Source organism: Centruroides sculpturatus, unplaced genomic scaffold (genome assembly GCF_000671375.1).
Source record: "Centruroides sculpturatus isolate CEXI.00-Female unplaced genomic scaffold, Cexi_2.0 scaffold107, whole genome shotgun sequence".
NCBI classification, from domain to species: domain Eukaryota; kingdom Metazoa; phylum Arthropoda; class Arachnida; order Scorpiones; family Buthidae; genus Centruroides; species Centruroides sculpturatus.
The window spans coordinates 88,069-99,434 of NW_019384422.1; the positions used below are offsets into that span (position 1 = coordinate 88,069).

Below are 11,366 nucleotides of genomic sequence, written 5' to 3' on the forward strand. Positions count from 1 at the left end.
TTCTGAAGTATAATTCTTTATTGTTTTTATATTTTAAAATATATTTATCTTGTTTGTACAAAGTAAAAAAAAATAATTTTTAACGATACAATAGTCTTCGTTAGGCTTAACATCGACGAAAATTCAACGCGATGCGACACGCAACGGAGAAAAATTTCAACATCGGATACGTTAAACTATTTTTTCGCACACAATCGGTTATCCGAAATATCAGTTATCCGAACAATCTTGACCTATCTAGTTACACTCATTCTAGTCATTTATTTTATTTTATTTTTCCTACTCTTTGCGATACTATAAATATATTGGCTTCATCTACATACAGTTCAGACAATGTACCGTCTATTTTTTTTAATAAGAAATTGGCTCTTTTATCGGTCTCTATATTTCTTTATTTATTCCTTCAGATCCTTGATCTTGGTTACATCTCTTCCCAGTGGACACTGTCTGTCATTTCCGTTGTCCCAATACGGGAGTCCAATTCTTATCGTCTAATTTCTTTAGTACCGATCATTTTAAAATTATTTGAAATGTGTTTTAATTATTAATTAGATTATATATTTTCCTATAATTGCTCGTATATGTTAAATCTAGTACTATGGCGTTAAACATCTTTCGACTACAAGTAACCTCCTTGAAATTCAACCTGTCATTCTAATTTTCATGTAAAACTTCCTACTTATGTGGCATATATTTTAATGTCTTACTATTTTCTCTACATTTTTAGTCATGTTCTCTCTGTCACACACTAGAAACGCTATTTGCTTATTTTCCCTTTTTTTTACTGCCATAATGTTACTATCAAAACCTTTTCTTTTTCTTATAATCATTACAAGAAAATTGATTTAAAAGTAGAGGATAAATTATATTTATGATATTATAAATATAAAGCACTTTATAAATGAAAACGAATTCCAGCAACGAGTTGAGTAACTTTCTCGGCTGTTAAAAGATTTTATTTAAAAATTTACTTTTTGATTATTAATTTATTATTATAAAACGGTAAAACGTTTAGTTTTGAGAGTAGAAATGAACTTTATAAAAAAATTGTGATGCTAATAACGAGTAAAATCTTAATTAAGTCCCATCCCTCTCGAGATATCATACGTGAAACCCACTATCTCTTCATCCCTTCACCCTTTAACCACCAAAATTTAATACTATATAATAGCAATTTAATAGTCCTTATATACAAATTATCATGACAAATTTCGTTTCTCCAAATCGTTATCACTTTCTCTTAGAAAAGCCGGGAGAGTAATAGTAATCTACATTTAATTCCAATGTATCACAAGATAACTATATATGAACTTCCTATGAAAACTGGAAGCTACGTTATTTCTCAATTCAAAAATTTCTCCCGAAAGGAGTTAGATAGATGACCGACACGACTCTATTATTAATGATGTACTGTAAAGGGACAAACCACTACTAATTTGAGGTGGAGAGCATATATTTTTAATGAAATAAATTAAAAATATGATTATAAAATTGCAGCCTGGCATTGTGACGATGTCATAATAAACAATTGCTCGTTTTTTTTAATAGATTTTCATTAATGAAACGATAAATTTCTTCTAATATTCTCAATTACATTTAGAAGCTATTTTTTTCTATTTTTATTTCTTTTTTATCATTGTTATAATTTTGATATTCTGATAAAATTGTGTTTTGAAATGAGTATTCTTCTGATCGATAATCCTAATAAAACAAAATTATATATTAAGTAAATACATTTGTTGATAGTTATCCGTATAATCTTAAATTATAAGTCTTTATTTTTATTAGATTACGTTTGAATTTAATTTAGTTCATTTTTCTAATTTGATAATCGATTATTCATTAATTAATAATTTAACCATACAAAAAACATAATAGATTTAATAAAATATTTTCTTTGTACAACAGATATTCTATAGGAAAAAAACACCTAACATATATTACACTAGTTGAATAGTGTATAAGCCTGTATGATGAATAATCAGTGATTACATATAATGGATCTTTCTTTTCTTTCTTCGCGTTATAAATTTTTTAAAATTACTTTATTTGTGTCTAATAATAATTCTAAATCTATTTCTGAATGTTTTAAAATCTTCAATCCTAATATTTTCCATGTATTTTACGCATTAAAATAAAATTCTATTGTATTATTTTTATGTATTAGAGTCAACCAAATAATATTAATGTATTAATAATACCAGAAATTGTAAAGATTTTAGAAAAAAAAACAGTTAAAATTCTGTTTTCTTTTTTAATTTACAAACAGAAAAATATATAAAATTTCATAAATTAGAATTACAATTATATTGAATTATGTTATGTTACATTATATAATACATTGAAAATTAACAAAGGTAATAAAACAGTTTAGAACATCAATAAAAAAAATTTTTTATTGAAAATTATGAATTCAATTATGTTATTTTAATACTAAAGCAAATTATATAATTTCAATTAGACAGTATTTTATAAAGTAATATCTATTTCTTTCATCAGAAAAGTTTAAGGGGAAGGAAGAAACTACATAGTAAACAGAGTTAAATGAGTTTATTGCCATCTATTCTACCGACAGATCGGATGGCAAATGGAAATAACATAATGGGCTATTATAGTCAATCATTATATCTAAGTAGAGTTGCTCTTCTAACTCTCTTCACTGCCTGCCATTTTTATTGTAAATTTTTTGAAGAGCATTCTGTAATTTTAACATAAAATATTTTAAATTTTCTTGTGCTTTTAAACGGTTTTGTTAAAAAAAAAAATAGGAAATATAAATATTTCATAAAATATAAAGAATAAGTTAAATATTGCTTTAAAAGTATAATAAATATAAATATATATATATATATAAAGTTTTAAAGAAACAAACTAAAATTTATATATAAATTTAAATTTATTTTGTGCCGAGACAAGAATACGTAAAATTACTCTGTATAAATCAGTAGGAAATAAAGTAAAAAAGTAATTTATGTTTAGTGAATCCGATTAATCAAAATTATTGTTCTCATATAAATATATCTAAATATATTAAAATTATGTGATATTGTGTCTAAATTAAGAGGAGAAAATGTTAACTGTAAATTTTTTTTTTTAATTTAAATGAATTCATTACATTTATTAACAGTAACAAACTCGATAATAAACATTACTATTTATTAAATATTGTAGTGTTATTCAATATAAACTGTTGGTTTTTATGATGAGTCCAAGTAACTTTTTCTCCTCTAGCGTCATCGTTGCTATGGAAACATCATGTCTAAATGCCTGATCATTTGAAAAATTGCCAGTAAAGTTACTTTCTCTCCCATGATATTTTATTTGGTTGAGAATCAATTGTTGCATCCAGCAGCGATCGACACAGACAGGTAAGAAAGCGATGTCTGACTTCGCTTTTATATAATTCCGTGTTTTTTAAAATACTCTGAATTTTATTCTCTTGGAATGCTTATTCGTATTTTGACTTAAAAATGTTTTGACAGATAAATTTAGTGTAGACAATATTCTATTCTACTTTATTATCAGCTATTATATAATACGTCCGAAATACTAATTAAATTTAATTTAATTATGTGATATCTCTTAAATAAGAAACTTCGTCTAATAAATAAGGCTAACTAAAAACTAGATAATGCATTCAGATATCGTAATGTTATTTAAAATTAATTTAGGAAGTTTAATGAATTTAATTGAATTTTTTATATTGTAAGATTAAGTGTAAACTTAACTGTACGTTACACTTTTATTATTTATATTTGATTTTTTTTTTCTAATTTAATGATAAAATTATTTTCTAGTCTAATTTTACATAAATAACTTGAAATATTATAGAAAATTCAATAAAGAAAGTTAATAAATTTAAAGCTCAAAAAGTGAATTCTTTTATCTTTCATGTTAAATAAACTAAGATTAGTTTTTATAAAATTTCACAAAATCGACATATAATATTTATTATATTATTAACTGAAGACTTATTTAATTCATTTTATCTTTTATCGTGTGTATATTTAATATGTTTTTGTTTTATTGCTGTTCTATTTTATATGAATTGAGACTTCAATTTATTTAGAATTATTTCAGCATTTAATAGTTTTAATAAACTAAAAAATAAGTTTATTTTATTAATTTTGTGAATTAATAATAATTATTCTTTTTACTTAAATATTATTCATTGAAATATTTAATTACTTTTATTTACTTAAAAGGATATTAAGTATTTCATTAAACTTATAAACTACATTAATATAAAATTTATTTATTTATTTCTGCTAAGGAATGCATTATAGCATGAAATTAACATTTTAATATATTTAATAGTGAATATTTAATAATTAATTCTTATTTTTTTTTTACAGTTTTTCAAAGAAACTCTGCTTATGTTAGTTTTAATTTTATAAGTTGCATAAATCATATTTATTCTGATAAGCAATGAATTTTTATTAAATTTTAAATAAATAAGCTAATAATAATTTACTTTTAAACTAAATTTTTCTAATAGTAAATTCTGTAATTTAAAAAAAATCAAAAATTGTCTATAAATAGATATAAACATTTCAAATATCATATATGTCTGCCATAAAATTTCGATTTAGAAATGGTAAAATCCAAGGTCGACATAGGATTATTTATGATATAACAACTCAATTTTTTAAAATATATAATACAGCATACAATACTTTAAGAAGGAGAAAAAGAATTAAATATAAATTTTTTATTATAAGCTAATATTAAAATTCGTCATATAATCTAGAATATAATTTAAAATATTTTAATTTAATATTAAAGAAGTGATCTAATTTACTTCCAGACGACACAATTTATGTATTTTTTCTATGAGAATTTTCTTTTGTAAAAGATGAGAAACGAGAATAGAACATGTCAAGACATCAATGGTCCCAGCATTTTTATTGTTATTATTATTATTATTTTTAAAATAAATTGTTAAATCTTCTCGTAACTTCAATACTATGTTATAAATAATTAAAAACATATAATATGAACTTAAAAACTTAATAAATTTTTACGTAATCTTGAAATGAATAAATTATATAAACTCATGGATAACTTCTGTTTTTTACAGTTTATATTTTCTTACATTTTGACATGACTATTACTTATCAATTCAACGTGGCTACATCAAGTTTCTTAGGATTTGCTAAACTTTTAGTTAAATGGAGAGGAAGTGTTTATAAATTAATTTACAAAGAATTATTAGTGTACGCTACTGCTTACGCTGCAATTAGTATAACTTACAGAAACTTCATGTCTGAATCCCAAAGAAGGTAAGTTAATCATTTAGATTCTTATAGGCAGTTGATATATAAATACTGTAAACAGAATTACCGCCATTTTGATTTATTGAAGGGATTTACTTGTTTTTTTTTTTTTTAACATTGTATCTCAAGAGAATGTAGAGATAAAAACTAAACTAAACGTTTTATAAATTAATCATTATTTGTAATTAAAAATGATTAATATTTTTATTAATTTTAATTTAAAAACTAGTAAAAATTTTAAAAATGACATTAATTAGTCTTTTAATACAACAATTAAAAGACTAATTAATGTCATTTTATTATTAATAATTATTATTTATTAAGACTTTTAATAATTACTTATTAAGAACTTTATTATTAATTAAGAACTATTTAAGTATTAAAAAGTTTTGTTTAACCACTCAAATTCAAGTAATTTGTACACACAAATTACTTGAATTTGAGTGGTAAAACGAAAACAGTTTTGAAATATATATNTGAGTCTCATTCCATTATCTTTCGTCTTGGGGTTTTACGTAACTTTTGTCGTCACAAGATGGTGGAATCAATTTACAACAATTCCGTGGCCTGATAGGTTAAAAAAATAAAAAAAAATTATATTTATTATAATTTCATTTGTATTCATGCATTAAATATAGGAAAAGAAAACAAACATTCAAACACAGTTTTAATTTCCTCTAAATTTTAATTTTATTAAAATTTATTCCAAATTTATTACAAATAATAATTTTAATTTTAGAATTCTTCATACAATCGTGGTTTATATTAGTGGTTCCGACGAAAGAGGAAGATTGTTGAGAAGAACTTTAATGAGATATGTCAATTTGAGTTTTGTGCTCGTCTTCCAAGCTATAAGTGGAGCGGTCAAGAAACGATTTCCAACTGTCAAACATTTAGTTGAAGCTGGTAAATTTAATAACAACAATTTTTGGTTTTAAATATAATTAAAACTTAGAAATAAATTTGTTTAAAAAAAAAAATCAATATTTGAAATTTTTAAGTCATATTTTTCTCACTAGATGGCGAGTGTTGTTCCTTTCTATTATTATTATATTTAAAGCAGACCCCTTATAACACTGTAGATAATTCCGTTTTATATGAATTCCATGTTGTACGAGTCACTTAGATTTTATAAATACGTGAGCCGTTCACAGCCCGGTACACGTATTTGTGAAATCTAAGTGACTCGTACAACGTGGAATTTATATAAAACGGAATTATCTACAGTGTTATAGGGAATCTACTGTATTGTTGATATTAACTACAGTTACAATTTAAATACAGTGAAAGGGTTTATGTAATTAAAATTAATTATGTATAAGATGTTTAATTTCACATACAAGTTTTATATATAGAATATATTATTGTTTATGTACGTGTACTGTACAGTACTGTACATACCATAGTTCTGGCACTGTACTAAACAAATATATGATGTAAATCGAAATAATAAACAAACTTTTTTTTTGGAAAAATGCACTTTAATTATATTTAATTAACTACATAAACAAATAGATGATGTTCTTAAGAGCGGCGATTCTTGGATTTGAAAACAATAACCTGTTAATTTGGTTACTTATAAAAAAAAAATCATTGTAAGATTAACAGGGTTTTAATTTTCACATATGACATACGGATTGGAAATTTTGTCCATTAAATCGAATTTTTACCGTAATTATATAATTAATATTTAAAATTATTATATTTATATTTTAAATGTATTCTAAGATATGTCGTAGACTTAGTCCTATATATATTTTTTGTTAATCTTTATGATCTGCATAGGATTCATGACTACAGAAGAAAGAGAACTTTTCGAAAGTGTCCCCACGAAAGTGAATAAACATTGGGTACCAATTATCTGGTTTATAAATCTTTTAAGTTTAACTTGTAAAGAAGGACGAGTTCATGAAGGAGCACCACTCAAACATATTTTAGAGGTATTTTAAAAAAATTTAAGTTATTTATTTTTGCTTTTTTTTTTATTATCAGGGCTGTGGAGTCGGTAGATTTTTAAACGACTCCGACTCCGACCAGGGGTGTACTTGTTAAGAAAGTAGGCCCGAAAATTCTGACATTATCACGTAACCTCAGAATATAAGCTTTAATAAATATAGTTCTAATAAAGATAGAACGTAGAAACTTTTTTATTCCAAAACTAAAATATTCCTCTAAGTAATAAAATAGTCGATATATAAATATGTATTCGATAATTTTTACTTTTCCGGCTGTTATATATAACAGAAGAAAAGTGTAAGGATCGGTCAAAAACTGATCCCACCCCAAATTTTTACATTTTTGGACTCAGAACACCTCGAAATGTCGAGATATGCAAAAGATTCGGGTTTCCCTTCCCCTTGTATGTACAGTACAAATGTTAGACTGTATGGGAGGCACGATTTGAATCGGAGTCGGATAGTTTAACACAGGAGTTATTAAGCTTCAAAATGGTTGAACTAAATCGGTTGGTACTGTACAGTACTGTACATATTCTAACATCTGTGCTACAGAAAAAACCCCGAATGCTTTTGCACTTCTCTTCGTTTCGAGGCTTCCCGAGTCCAAAAGAGTAAAAATCTGGGAAAGTCATTTTTTGACTGATCGTCATTCTTTTCCTTTGTTATAGGCCTATACTGTATAACTACCGGGAAAGTAATAATGATGACGATTATTATTTTTAAAAAATACAAAATAAAACGATTTTAAAAAACTAATTAAACATTAAAATTTGACACATCTACTGGATATATAAATTCACATTTATTTACTTGTTTGGTGATAGTAATGGTATTTGGTAAGCATGTATGAATAAAAATAGTAAATACATTCGTACACAAACAAATTAGTTTAATAAAAATGTTGTACATAATAAACGAGTATTGTCTGTTGGGTAATATATAGGCTAAGTATACAAATACATTAAACTAAATCGAGAATGAGAAATATAACATTTAGTAAAGAAAAAGGTTGCTTATTTTGCCATGTTGATTAATTTATTATTTTTCATCTCTGTTATAAACTAAATTACTCCTTACAAAAAAGAAAAAAAGTCACTTCTATTCCTTTTCTGTCTGTACTCATATTAGAACTTAAGCTTAATTTTGAGAGTAGAGACGAGTTATATAAAAAGAAGAAAAAACTAGCAGATGGACTAGATGTTGCTCGGGCAAAAGATTAGGATTATTAGATTATAGACGATCTTACTCGTTTTCACTGGGTGCAAGAATTAGCCCCTCTTCCGAGACTAATTAGAGAATTTTTTAGATGGGTCTAAAAGTATGTTAGATTTTTCTCAAAACGCAAAAAACCGCATCTACAATAGTACGGTAGAAACGGAGTTCTTCAGGGTAATCCTTAACCTTCTCTCTCTTCCCCCGCGAAAGGAATTTCGAAAAATCCCTTCTTAGTGTACATTCTTATGATGTATCCTAATTGTGTACCAAATTTCAACTTTCAATTCCTAACCGTTTGAACTCTGAACTAATTATTATTATTATTATAAACTCGGAGGGTCAAATGTGATACGATTCAAATACTTTTTCGTTTTTTATATACATAACAAGTTGGGAAAGTAAAAAGGAGTCGGAGTCGAGGGGATTTTTAACGATTCCGATTCTGACTAAAACACCAAAATTCCACGACTCCGACTCCACAGCCACGTTTATTATTTAAATGTCGATTTTTCTTTTAGGAAATTAATGAATTTCGATCGAAAACTAGTCTTTTATGGTGTTATGATTGGGTAACAGTACCTTTAGTATATACACAGGTAATTCGTATTTCTAAAAGCCTAATTTTTATATTAAATATAAAAATAAAAATTTTATTTAATTTTTATTTTGGTAAATTTAATTATGTTGTTTTATTTTATATTTTAGGTAGTTACGTTAACAACACATTTATTTTTTCTTACCTGTTTGATTGGACGACAATACTTAGATCCTGCTCAACGTTCTCCTGGACAAGATATTGATCTATATTTTCCATTCTTCACCTTTCTACAATTTTTCTTTTTTATGGGATGGTTAAAAGTATTAAATTATTTTGTCATTAATTTTTTTTAAATTTACATTACTATTAGCCTATTATTATATATTAAGAACAAATGCAAGTATAGGCCTATATTTATATAAATAGGTGGCCGAACAACTAATTAATCCCTTTGGTGAAGATGATGACGATTTCGAAACAAATTGGCTCATCGATCGCCATATTCAGGTTTAAAAATAAATGTTTTTTTAAAAGAAAAAATTGTTATATAAATCAGTTTTAAATTATAAGTAAATTAGTTTAGTTTTATTTTATTAATTACTTTGGATAAGAAGAAGTTTTGAACAGTAAAAAAATAGCTTATTCGTTTATATATTTCATGCATTTTTCATATGATGGTTATCAGACAAAGGGCCATCCATTCTTTGCACTGTATCGTCTACGTGCCTATTTATAGATAAATTTTAATAAAGAAGAAAGAAGAAATACAAAATTAGATTAACTAACATGCATGAGTTATATTATTCTATAGACACTTGTTTAATAATTAAATAATTTTGTAAATCTTGCTTAATCGTTTCCAACGCGCTTTTTTAACTCACCACTTCCTCAATTATTCGATAGGTTAATTCTCTCACCTAGACAATCTTTCACTATTTATTATAGTTAAATTAAATAATAAAAACACAATTGTTTTATAACTTTTTTATTCTAGGTATCATATTTAGCTGTAGATGAACTTTATGCTAAATTACCCCGAATCGAAAAAGATATATATTGGGATCATCAAGAACCTGAATTACCCTACACAGAAGCAGCACTTGTTCATAAAATACCAACTTATAGAGGATCTACAATGCATATGGTGTATGCTTATAAATGCATATTTTAAACCTGTTTATATAAATTTTAATGAATACGTGCTTGATTACATGTTACTTTTATAGAATACCGCGGGAAGAACAAATAATGGTTTTCGGAGACGAACATAAACATTTTTCGAGTTCAACTACATTAACTTCTGCTTTAGCAAGATGCTGCATTCGTAACATATGGAGTAGATCATCTGGAAGAGAGTAAGTATTTTTCTTTTGTTTTATAATTGATTGTTCAAGCATTAAATCCTTACGCTTGTCTTTGTATAAGAACGCCTGATGAAAGAGATTTAACTCGTGGTTTAAATCCAAATAAATTAATTGCACATCGGAATATAAAAGAAATCAAACATTCAGCAAAAACTCTAGGATCAAATACATCTTTGTTTGAAGAAACATATTTAAGGATCTTAAACAGGTAATAGATGAGGAATGTTTTTTTTTTTTTAATGTCACATGTTAACATTAATAAATTTATAGAGGTGTTGGGAAGGATTCTAGTTTTAACAAGTACTCAATGGACACAATTTATAATATATCTGGAACTGATGCAGCCACAATAGCTGCACCTGCAGGCGTACTTTTAACTCGAAGACAGATGCCTTGTCAAGATACAAGACCACCTCTTGCGAGGTTCGCATTTATTTTTATTTTATTTCATGAAGGACAATAAAATTTGAATAGACGACATTTTTACAATGAAATTGAAAATATTTATTAATATAATTTTTTTTTTTATAGATTGCCGGAAGTTTCTCAAGAAAGTTTACCAAGCGATATCGACAGTATATCTTTTACAGTATATTCATCGACTAATTCTCCATCCATTTTAAATACTCAAATAAATAACAAAGTACACGTTTACTGCGATTCAGATTCAGATTAGAAATTTCAAACGAATGAATTATATGTATTTTAAGTATTAAAATTATTTAAAATATTACAAAATTGCTTTTATAATTTTGTATTATATATTTAATAAGTTTAAATTATTATCTGATAAATTAGTTTGTCACCATTGCAGTTTGAAAATATGTAATTTTATAGATTTCTAGTTTAAACTATTAAAAAACTCTATACATGAAGATTTAAATTTTATATGATAATTTACCATATAACAATATATATTTTGTTTTAAATTAATTAATTAATAAGAAAAAAAGAATAAATATTTTCAAAAACATAAAAGTAAATAAAAATTTGATGCATAAAACGACATCAAGGA

General features: G+C 25.3%; 1 protein-coding gene across 1 annotated transcript; it reads left to right on the forward strand.

Moving 5' to 3' along the window:
* Positions 1–5,103: 5,103 nt before the first annotated feature.
* LOC111619442 (bestrophin-4-like) lies at positions 5,104–11,027 on the forward strand. The gene is made up of 12 exons (XM_023361146.1): positions 5,104–5,282; positions 5,758–5,850; positions 6,016–6,182; positions 7,062–7,216; positions 8,968–9,045; positions 9,155–9,307; positions 9,414–9,494; positions 9,982–10,133; positions 10,214–10,342; positions 10,413–10,559; positions 10,622–10,774; positions 10,883–11,027. Exons 1-12 carry the CDS (start codon positions 5,104–5,106, stop codon positions 11,025–11,027), a joined length of 1,632 nt encoding a protein of 543 aa, XP_023216914.1.
* Positions 11,028–11,366: the final 339 nt, after the last annotated feature.